General features: G+C 40.1%; 1 protein-coding gene across 4 annotated transcripts in view; it reads right to left on the bottom strand.

The window, feature by feature from the left end:
* NKTR (natural killer cell triggering receptor) overlaps window positions 1-11,650 on the bottom strand; it is a 43,418-nt gene extending 31,768 nt beyond the window's left edge. Inside the window, exons 1-3 of one of the 4 annotated variants that reach the window (XM_054814794.1) lie at window positions 11,535-11,650; window positions 11,061-11,149; window positions 2,716-2,790 (exon numbers count right to left, since the gene is read on the bottom strand). In XM_054814794.1, the coding sequence (XP_054670769.1) occupies window positions 2,716-2,790; window positions 11,061-11,118 (133 nt within the window). In that variant the 5' untranslated portion in view covers window positions 11,119-11,149; window positions 11,535-11,650. Of the gene's footprint in view, window positions 1-2,715; window positions 2,791-11,060; window positions 11,514-11,534 lie in introns of those variants that run through there. The other 3 variants (XM_054814795.1, XM_054814796.1, XM_054814793.1) reach the window with 3 other exon arrangements.
* Window positions 11,651-12,070: the final 420 nt, after the last annotated feature.

Raw genomic sequence — 12,070 nt, 5'->3', positions numbered from 1 at the left:
GTCAGAGGAGCCTGACTTCTGGAAGCAAATCACATTTTTGGTCTCTGAAGGTGGTATAGCAGCTCATAACTCTAAGAATTTAAAGCAACCCTTCACATCTCAGTTCTGGTTGCCAGAGGTCAAAGCAATCTTACCAGTACACCTTCATCTCCCAGCACAGAACTGCTGCTCTTCTGCAGATAGGCTCTGTAGGTCCTCTAACGTAATCTAGGCAATGACAGAAGCAATAGCTCAACTGGAATACACCAGTCCACGGGGACAGGGAGAAAGCATGAATCAGAGAACTTCTAGATCCTACTGTGAAGAATGTGGATGACCCTAAGCCTGGCCTGTCGCTCCTGGCCACAGTTCTCATCTGCGGTACCATGCAGCAAACAGCATTATTGTGCAGAGCGTTCAGTTTAGATGCTGAGGCAACAGAGGTACTGACAGTACAAGGCAGGAGGGCAGGGAAAATGGCACACATAATGCAGATAAACTAGCAGTTAACAAGTGCACTGGAAGAACTTGACAAGGAGAAGCAGAAAGTCAGAACAGTTGATAGGAAAAAACCTCAGGCAAACTGAACAGTAACACAGATGTAATTAGTGCAAAGAAGAAAAGAATTAACCTTAACCATGTGTCCCTAGCCTCCAAGCTCAGCCATCCTGAGTTCAAGTTCGAGAACTACCACAGCAGGAAAGAGATGGCTTCTACCAGCAAAAGAAATTAATGTAACTTAATTCTCTTAAACATTACATTCACCAGAAGAAGTGAAATTACTTCAGGTTCTTCTACATGCTCCTCTCTCTCCCTGCAGAATTTAATTATCATGTGTTTATTAGCAAATTTTTAAAGATACCTGTCAAATCATCGTTCTATTCTGTGAGTACGCAGTAGCAAACACAATTTGCTTGAACGAAACAAATGTTTCAGGTAACTTGAAGTCTGGGAGTCTGATCTCAAGAGCAGACCTCCTAACTTTGTGCTTACTTTCAAATGTTCTTCTAATTAAAGACAGGTTCCAGCTGAAGATATCAATGAAACCCATACAGCCAGCTGTAGAACAGAATTCAAACAGGGATGAAATACAAAGAAGTCAAACTAAGTTGTTCTTTCTTCTGCTTGTTTGTTTCATTCCTCATCATCTCCAACACCTTTTCCTTCCTTTATATCCACCTAACGTTCTTTTAGCAAAGCTGCTGTAAGGATTTAAACAATCCTTCAGAGCTACAGAACATGAAGCTCAGACATCATGTTATTCAGTCTACTACTGCATTTTATTTCTTATCTTTTGTAATCTCTTCTGATTAAGATAAACTTCAAACAAGTTCCCATTTTCTATGACAGTTGTACCATTCTCTCAGTCTATCCCTACATATCTCTTTAATAAGCGTGATAAAACAATCAGGAAGTAGAATAAAAGGAGGAGGCATCACCACACAGACCTCAAGAAAAGAGATGCGTACTGCACCTTCCACAAGTTCATAGTATTATAAAGCTCTTCTAAATCTTCCCAGAGCTTATCTAGAACATATCACATACTGAGATTTGAGCTCTGACAAGATGAGCTTTAAGAACTCAACAATAAGGATATCCGACAAATTTGTTTCACACATCCAGTTAGCTAAAAGCTGGTTCACTAAAGCTGGGTGTTAAAATGTTGCCTGGAAAGTCTTGCTGGAGCATTTTAATGATTTGGAAAAGAGTTATTTCATATACGAGGTAGAGGTTTCACTGGCGCAGTCAATTCAAGGTATGTTGCAAGTCGCTGTGTGTTCAGGTATAAAAGACCAGATCACCAAGCGACACAGAATGCATTCTTCTTATAAATAACGCACACCAATTCCTATAATAACCTAATCAAGATTAATCTTCAACTTACAGCTGAAAAATCCCCAAGGAACAGTGCAGACCCAAAAAACCCACCAAACTCTTACTACCCTTACTCTTCAAACCATTTTTTAAAAGTCCTGCTTAAAAAAAAAAAAAAATTTAAAAAATGGGTTGGAGGGTGCTACATTATACCCAGACATTCTTTTGCCAATGCTGTCCCTTTGACTTCACAGATCTCTCCTCTTTCCCACCAAACAATCCCAGGATTTCTGAGGGAAAATCATATTCTGTTCTAGTCCTTTGTTTAGCTAAAAATGAAAAAGTTCTCAGATTTAACAGATATTCCTGTCCTCTGATCCCTGTGTAGCACTTCCATGAAGATGAAATACACTCCAAATTATATACAATCAACATTTCATAGAAGAGAAAAAATTATATATAAAGTTGTATGTAGTGTCTCAAGTCAAATGTCACCATTATACTGTGCAGGGACATTAATATTTAATGTTTCTCCTGATAAATCCTAAGGAATTGCTTGCCTTTATCACATTGGTGTAACTTCAGTGATCAATAGTTGCACTGTAATCTCAGCCTTATCAATCATTTCTACCTACAGCAGTCCCTACACCAGGGAAAACATGGGGGTGTTTTTGTTCCATAATACATGATTATAGAATGCAAAACTGTGGATTTATTGCCACTACGCTAATCCAGTCACAGAATACCACACTATTTCCTGGTACGCATTATTCAAATACTTCTCAGCACTAACAAGTCTCAGCTTTGTTTTTACCAGAAAAAAAATGATCAGCACTATAATTATGCTGAGGTTTATACTTGCATAAACAAATAACAACAGTAAGAAACATTAAAAATCTTAAACATAAGCACGCTACTTACCTGAACACAAGCAAAGGAAGTTTTTGCAAGTCTTCGGACATATGTCTGAGAAGAGCTGAAACATAATTCGACCAACTAGAAAATAAAAAAATTTAAAAGTTTTATAACTCTATATAATGACATAAGAAAATCTGCATATAAATCAGCATGTTTTGAAAATACACTTACCTGAGAAAGACTTATTTTATCAAGCAGAAAACATCTCAAATATGCATATATTAAAACAAGTGGCAGGAAAGGACAATACCGTAATTGTGGGGAAAAAAGAAGATTAAGTAATATCTTTACATTTTATTTATTAAAAATCCTAATGATTCCATTTTGATTTGAACCTGGAAAGCCAAACCGATTTACTAGTTTACCCTGTCAATTCATTTATGTTTTGAAAAAAATAAATTGCCCTAAATACAGGTCCTCAGAGAGCTGAAATAATCCCCCTCCCGGTACTATGTTTACACAAATATGTTGACAATTACATTTCCACAGCCTTCCCTGCGATCATTACCCAAGAAGTCCAACTGATTTAGTCCCATATTGTGCTAAGGATTACAGATGCATTGGCCCTCCTGGCCTAAAATACTTTCATTTAAAAATAAATAATCGATGAACCAAACAGCAAAGATGAAAGACGGGCAGAGGAATAGTAGCAATTTCAGGACTAACACTCTACTTGTCAGATACTATGGACCAAATATTACTTTCTCTCTGTGTAAAGGGAACAGAGTAATTCTCAGTCTCAGTACAGCTACCCCATTCTAATGGTGGTAGTTATGCTATGTACCTTGGAAAACTATTAAAATACTGCTGTAGCGTGGTTTAATGTGAAGAACAACTATTTTAGAACTGATTCACATTTTCTATTTTATTTTCCAAGATACTGGGACATATATTACTAAAGAAAAAAACCCAAAAAAACCCGCAAATGTGTGAAATATTAAAAATTATCCCATGTAATTAGGAAAGAAAAAGTTATCTCTGTAGGTTGTGAAATAAACCATAAAAGCCATGCTGTTGGCCAGCATTACAAGGAGACCAGTAATAGTCTGTCAATGAGCACTACCCTCTAGTGGTACACACTGGTAAGAGTTCAAAGATAATTTAAAAGAGTAACTACTCCAGGAATTACTTCTCTTTTCCTTCCCTTAACAAAAGAGTAATTGAAATTCAAGTGTATTTTATTCAATATTTAGTCACCAAGAAAAATTCTGAGAGGCTCCTAGGAAGTTGTGTTCAATTTTAGGGCTTTGTCCAAATGTATACAATTGCCAGGAGGATGCATTATTTGTTCAAAAAGGGGAGAAATTAATAATAATAATAAAATCCAACAGAGAGACCACCTGTATTTTGTATTCTTAGATAAAAATTCAAGATGTAGACATTTCAACCGCTGAAGGTATTTCATTAACTGCTGTAAGAATGTTCTCTGAGCATTCATCATTACAGCAGGAAAGTCTGAAGAAAATGGGTAGAACAGTCTCCAAAGAATGAAGAAATAGCAAATATTCAAAGACCCCACATTAAACAGTGGTAGCTGTAATGACCACTATGAAAAGACAGCTATTTGGAAGCAAGAAACCATTATAAGCTATGTGGATTGAAGATTCATACAGAGAACACAATAGAGAAGTCAGTTCAGTAAAAAAGTCATCAATTTTCATTATAAGTATAGTAGTTCAGGAGAGCAGAAATCCCATTCCTCTGCTTGCAAAAGCGCTGAACAGCGACTAAGTGCTTTAGAAAGCCACGTCCAGATTTCCTCTTGTATTCACTATGTGAAATAACACATGGCACCTCTCAGAGAAAAAGTTGTCACTATCTCTGTTCTACTAAGAGTAGAGAAATACAGACCAGCTGCTGGTTTACCAAGGTGACAGCTGCCAAATAACTAATAGGTGTTAGTGGCTGTGGGCTCCAGAAGGGACTTTCACCCTCAGGCATAAATTGCAAAAGCCTTCTGGTTGCAAGTCCCTGTCCTACATACAAACCCCACCATACTTAGCACCTTAAGCAGCAGACACCACCACTTCTGTTTTCTCTTGAAGAGGAAAAAGTCATCTTGAAGATGGCAAGGCAGAACATGGAAAAAAGACATTCATAACTAAGGTATGATTTCAACAGTATCTTTCACCAGTGCTTTCTCAGTAATGATGTCTGCTAGCTTCCCATGCCTTTCAACTCCTACAAACGGTTTGGATCTATAGACTTTTGATGTTGGATATGAGCACTACAATTTCAAAGTTAATGAAGGACATCTCTCCTCCATACAACCTAAGGCACTGCTTACCCCGTTATATCCAGCTATATAAAATGTTGCCATGTGCTTATAATACACACACCACATACTGTGTATCCATCTGGTGGGTTACAAGCTGTTTTTTACCTAACCTGCATGAACACCATCATCCCTGAAAGGTTCCATTTTCCACTGACAAACAGTCAATTAAATGTGCCAGAGAAAGATCAAACACATTTTCACACCTTGATCAGATGCATACATATGAAATAACAGCTGTTAATAAAAAAATAAAAATCAGTATAAAAAGTATGTATAAAAATTATGCTGAGAACCTACAAATCTTTCTCTTACCTCTTCCCTAAAAAAAAAAAAAACAAAAAAACCCCACAACCAAAACACAAAACCAAACAAGGAACGTCACATTTTATGCTTGGAGCTGAGGTATATGCTGACATAACACAGATAAAAAAAGGCATTTGAGATGCTACTAAATTCCTTAGGTTTAGACACCTCTTCTCTGAAATGATCCACCTTCACTGTATAGAGAAAATTTCCAATACTTTCTTCAGCTTCATTTCCCTGATACAAAGGTTAAGTTACCTGATTAGGGAACAAGCTTTCTGTGACTAACCGTAATACTTGAATAAAAAATTAAAACAAAAAAAAATTGCTGAGAAGAGTTATTCAAGGAGGTGAAGTCTGTTCCAAACCTACCCAGACTCCTCAGTCAGCTTCAGCCAAGAAGTGAGCCTGCAGAGATACCGCACTTCTAGACTAAAGCACAAAAAGTTGGGGTTATATTCTTAACAATGAAACTCTCACCTAACTTGAGATGCAAATCTTCCAGTACCACAAGGAAGTTATACAAACTATTAAAAAAATCTTAATTTTAATGCATCTGCAGGCAGGACATTTCTATAATTTTAATTTAGTGTGGCTCTCAACAGAACACTGATTCTCACCAGCTCACAGCTATGAAGACATGTCCATCTGTACCACAGTGTCGATCTCACAGTACCTTATATTTTCTGCCAGCCAACACTACAGAAGTTTATCCAACCATAACTTAACATTTGCTTATTTTTTGTAAAACAATTTTTGGATAAAGTATTGTTATTTGTTAGCAGGCTTTTAACTTATTTTTTAAAGATACTTTTTGATAGAAATAAAAGTGGTGAAAGAAGTATTTACATTACAGGTAATTACATACAGTAAGTGATGCAGATGTAAAGTCTAAGATGTTTTGAAGATTGATTTGATAAAGTGCTATCTGTAGCTAATGAGCTATACCAATTATAGAAACCAGAAGGCACAATGACCAGAGATAATCTAATGTCAGAGCTCTGTTTCCAAATTGAAAGATGAAAACTTTTTCTTTTGTTTTTGAACCCCTGATCAATTTTTCAGCTGAGGAAGAACTAGTACTTGATTCAATTTCAGTGGTAAAAATTCAGGGTAGAAATATCCATGCTCTATTCTAACAACGGCTCCTGCTAGCAAAGTTTATTAAAATGATCATCAATTTCTAATGTTTATCCAGTGATTTCCTCCAATTTAGCTGCTTAACTTTTTAGAAAACCTTGGGAGCCAAACACATATTACTTGAATGTATTTTCCATGTAATACAAACTGTTTTGCTAGATTGTTATGTTTGGGCTGTGAACGTGTTTATTTCAGATAGACATTCCAAAAATAAACTTAAGTTATTAAAAATTAAAATATATTGGTTTTGTCTTTTCCCGATTTCTTAGAGCAAACCAAGTAAGAAGCCATTGCAGTACTTTTCGTAGTATATCAACAGGAATATCCTGCTGAAGGAGAAAGCAGGGATTACAACCATTAAGACAGTGATGCACATCCCTTACAGACCGAGACCAGGAAGTCTGCCAGAGGCCTGAAGGCTTAGATAGATTTGCATACAAGTTTAAATAACAGCTCACTAAAATGGCCATACTTTATTAATTAAATTATCCCTAAGTTTGGAAACAGTAAGTAATATGAATTTAGAAAGACTGCTTTAAAGTAGAAACGTGGCTACAGTTTTCAGAAAAATAAAATAAAAGCTTACTGAGGAAAAGGAACAGATTTTATTTAAAACATCAGTTAAAACAAGGGATGTCCCAGTTCCCCTGAGCACGGATTAACACTTGGTTAATGCTTCCTTACCCCACCTTACACTCTTTGGAAGGAAAGCCTCCATAAACTTCCTTCCCCAGCTCTCTAAGCCCAGTCTTCCACAAATATTACCTGAAGCCCCCCCCCCATTCCAATCTTCCATGGTCTCCACAAAAGCAAACGTATTTCACTACTGCACACAACAGAAACTTACTCTTTTCAGTTTCACAGAGATATGCAAGTGAGAGACTTCGCTTTGTCTTCTCCTAGGAGGAGAAGCAGCTGATGAGTTTGGTCTTCCATTTACTAATCCAATTTGTTCCAGACCTTAAGGTAAGTCTTCAGGGTTATTTCATTCTGCACTGACAACAATTCTATATGATGATTGGATTACAATTTTTATTAAACCATTTCCCTCTGAATCTATATATTATCTCCCTTACACATACTCTGATAGGGGTCCCCCATATAGCATGGCCCCTTGGCTCCTGTCAAAGTGCTGATCTATTTTCTGCCAGTCTACAACTTTTTGCCTTCAAAGGGCTAAAAGTTCATGGGAAGCCAGCTGAGAACAGTTTCTGTCTTCAGGCAGGGTAACAAAAACCCCATATGGCATCCCTGGTTCACCTAATGCAGGCACAGTACTAGAATTACTTTTGCAGTGGAGCTTATTTCACATAAATTCATAGCAGCTGAAATCCCAAAATACACCAAACTTTAGGCAAAAGTGACTAGAAGGAAAGAAGTAATGAAAGAACAGACTGACTGACAAGGGAAGGGGCATATCCCAGGAAGGAAATGGAAGTGGAATGAAAAAGAACAATGGGTCAAACAGTAACAGAAGACAGGAGACAAAAAAAGTTAAAAAAAATGATAAGGAAAATTTTTCTGTGAATAAGAATGAAACAAAGCAAAAATAAGTAAATATAACATACTTTATGATGGATAAAGCCAGTTGGGGGGGCGGGGAGGGCAGATGTGTGAAAAACATCTTGGATGGCCACATGAGCTGCTACAGCAGCAGACAATGTCCATGACATCCTAGTCAGACATCTGTTCTAATTATCATGGTCCCTGAAAGACCGGAGCTCCATACAGATTTTGCATCACAGAGTAAAAATAGAATTATATTTAAATAGGCATCTGCTGCCATCCCAAAATTTGTGGAGTACTTTAAGTAGTTTACTCCTATGTGCGGGCTGTATGTGTCCAAATCCTTTTGGGTCCCCCCTACCAATGAAGGGAGGGGTGCTGTCTGTGCTAGTTTTCAAAATAAATGCTTATTCTTAATTTATTATCTTGTTTGTTCTTTAAACCACGATGTGCATTCATAAAAAAATGCTTAACAGGCAACTTATTAAAAACAGCCTGAATTTAGATTTAAAAAAAAACACTGATCCAAAACCTACAAAGTTTGCCCCACTGCAAGAGTCACATACAAGCAGGCATCAAGTTTTATTCCAAGATTCTGTAGCTAAAATTAAAATATGGACACAAAAGCTGTAATAAAGCTTCTAAAAGCACAACCAAAGCTACAATATTCACTCCTGTATTTTCTAAGGGATCTAGTTAAAGAGTAAAACTAATTCAAACTCCACAGTCCCCCTCCCCTCTCACATATGCGCACACACCACCTTTTGCTGCTCCTTCTCATCTAGTCTGCGCACTGCCCTCTTATTTTTAATTGCTACAGGTATCTTGTCAAATGTTGGGTAAGCGAAGGCTATAAGGGAAAAACTAAGAGTTGGCAGCTGCATGGGGGCGAACATTTTTGGACTCCAAGCAACCTAGACTGTTAAAAGTGACACAGTTTTGTATTCTGCAGGCAAAGAGATGTCTCCAGTAGGGTGAGAAGCATGTCCTCTTATTCTGCGTTTCATGGGGCAACATTAGTTCAGCTTTTCAGTGCAGACAGGGTGGGGGCCCCATCTTATTTGTTGGCTAGCAAGAAAATGCAGGGTTGTTCTTTTCCCCAGGTCTTTCTCCCTACATCTAATAGAAAAAACACAAGCAGATCGGCTTATTGTATTAAAGTAAACAAAATGATAATTTGGAAATCTGCTGGCAGTTTAAAAGTTAAAATTAATACCTCACTAGTATCAGCAGGAGAATACATCTCAGAGCTAGTGCTTCATGTCAGCTGGAAGCACTGCTTTATCATTCACACTTGATTCAGCTTTTGAAGGTCATCTTACAGCTAAAAGAGCAACGTTTAAGCTTTTTAAATATAACCTTAATCCTGAGACATAGTTGCACAGCGAACTAATAAACAGACACTAGAATATAGTGTAACAAGATTACACACAAGTCCCCATACCAACATTTTTCAAATTGGCACGTTTTCCTACAAAAATACAAGTCATTAGCCAGGTGCAATAAAAACAGCAGGGCTCTCCATTTGATCTCAGCTCTGAGATTCCTGTTACTTTAAAGAGAAAATAAATGCAGCCAGCCACGAACAGAGCTAAAGACCCTGTGTCTACTCCAGGTAGTGAAAGCTCTGCACCACCAAGAACACTAACGCTGCAATTCCTCTCTGACACCGCTATCAGTCATCAAACCCAAGTAGATGTGAGGGAAAACAAGGTAATCCACTTTCACTCGTGATACACAGCGCAAGGCTGAGGAGGGGACAAGGCAGGCAACAAGATGTATTATGAAATGGGAACAGGAATGCACACATAAAGAAGGAGCAGAAGACAACAGCGCAGGGAGAGGTTCTTCAGATGGAGAATCAAAACAAAAAACCCTAACAAAGATTAAAAGCTAATAAAATGAAGAATGAATTGTCTTTGCTATAAATTAATCCTATCAAACTACCATTCCTAAACTGGAAGCCTACTCAACCTAAAATGTTTTTAGTAGTCTCGTTCCCCAGTTAATCTGAATTTAAAGCAACAGAAAGTATTAAAGCTTCATTTACACGAACATTTTTCTCTTCAAAAAAAGTATTCAGCAAAGGCACTGTTAACAACTCAAATAGGAGTTACAATAGCAACAGATTTATACATATGCCCTACCAGGTCACAGAAGTTAGAATTGAACCTTTCTTCTGAAATTTTGTAGAAAATATAAAGTAAGCCAAATGGGTTACAGTTACATTTGAATTCAACTGAAATGTGAAAATGCAGAGATAAAGTCTTATTTCAAAGGCTTTCAAAGAAACATTGAAGCAGAAAATGAAAGTGAAAGCATAATGAAGCCATCACATTTATTCATTTTTCTGAGAGACAAGTAGTAGCAATATAAAGCACTGAGACAACTAATACTCATCAATAAATTCATATTCGAAAAGATGGGTAAGTAAATCTGTACAACCATTTTTACAGAGCGGGGAAAACAGAAGAGCGAATCAAGTAGCTACTCCAGGATTAAAACTCACAGTCTACCACTACAGGCGATTATACTTCCAATAGGGAAAATGCAAGTTAAGCGATGGATTTATTGACTTTTTTTTTTTAAACAGGCTACCTGGTCAGATATTATATGCTTCTGTGGTCAATTTTTCACTTACATTCAGAAGGCTCATTTTGAGCAGGAGGAGGAAAGATTTAGAGCAGATGACCTCCTCAGGTCCCTTTCCAGTTTTAATTACTGTATGATTACAACCACTTCTAGGAGTGCCTCTCTGGTTTCCTCGCAACTTGCCTCAAATTTCCATAGTTTATAGAATTGTAAAGGCATACTACATAACCACACAACACTTCTAATACAGAATGTTTTTCATCTTCAGAACAGCGTTAGTCAGCCTCACCGAACCTCTCTGTATGTACGCCAAATAAAAAACCCAAGAGAGAAGAAAAAGCATCCAGCACCGCAGTAAGCACCAAAAGTTACTAAAAACTAAGTCGGAAATAACACATCAATGGCCAAACTCGTTGCTAGCGTCTTGAGCCAATTAGTAAGGCAAAAATGAGGTAAAAAAAAAAAAAAAACCCAAACAAAAACGCACACAACACTTGAGACGAACGCCTGTGCCAGAGAGAAGCCTTACCTGGTTCCCGGTTGATTTCTATCTCGAAGAAGCACTGGGGCCGGTCCTGCACCCCCATGGCCGCGGGCAGCCCCGCAGCCCCTCGCCACCTGGACACAAAGAAGAGGCGCCCTGGGGAGCAGCCGCGCTCCGTCGCCCCCCCGGCCTCCACCCGCCGAGCTCCTCCCGGCCGCCCGCCCTCCTTCCCTCCCCACCGAGGGGTACGATTACACCGCCGCGGCGCTGCCAGAAACTCAAGGCAACACCTTCCCCGCCCCTCAGCCCCCGGCGGAGGGGCGCGGCTGCCTGAGGGCCGCCGGCGGGGCCGGGGGAGGAGGCCGGCGAGGGAAATTCACCCTGAGGAGAATTTGTTCCTCTCGCAAACAGCCGATACGGGGGAAGAGGGGGAAGGGGTGAACCCCGTCAGCGCTGCCCGCCCTACCCATTCCCTCCCCCGAGCGGCGGGGAGGGGGCAGCCAAAAGCCGCGGCCTTACCTGGCAACTCGGGCGCTTTGTCCGCTCGCCGCGCCCCCCTCAGCCCCCCCACACCCCCCGCCAGGAGGCGCCGCCGGAGCCGCGGGCCCCGATCGCCATTATCCGACGGACTCAATGGCCCGCCCCGGCATGGCCCCGCCTCCCCACGGCCCCGCCTCCCCCGCCCCCGCCGCGCTTTCCCGCCGCCCGCGGGGCTCCGTGAGGGGAGGATGGGGGGGGAGCAGCGGGGCCGATGTTTCGCCTCAGGGCCGGTAGCTCCGCTCCCTCCGGAGCGCGGCGGGACGAACCTCTGCCGTCCCCTTGCCGTGGCGAGGGGACTGGCACCAGGAGGAGGAAGGTGCTTTATAGAATAAATAACGCGGTGAGCCGCCGTAGGGGGGCATCTCCCCTCACCGCCCTGTCCGTGCTGGGCCGTGGAGCTCAGCGACCACCGGCTTCCCGCCCCGGTTGGAGGCTTTGAGAAGCCTGAGTGGTTTTGTAGCGATATCTCCCTCTGAAGGGAAAATGTATTTTGTGATCACAAAAAAAAAAAACCA

The sequence above is a fragment of the Grus americana genome, chromosome 2 (assembly GCF_028858705.1).
Source record: "Grus americana isolate bGruAme1 chromosome 2, bGruAme1.mat, whole genome shotgun sequence".
Lineage (NCBI taxonomy): Eukaryota > Metazoa > Chordata > Aves > Gruiformes > Gruidae > Grus > Grus americana.
The sequence above is the reverse complement of the archived record's forward strand: the minus strand, read 5'-3'. Positions and strand labels throughout refer to the sequence as shown.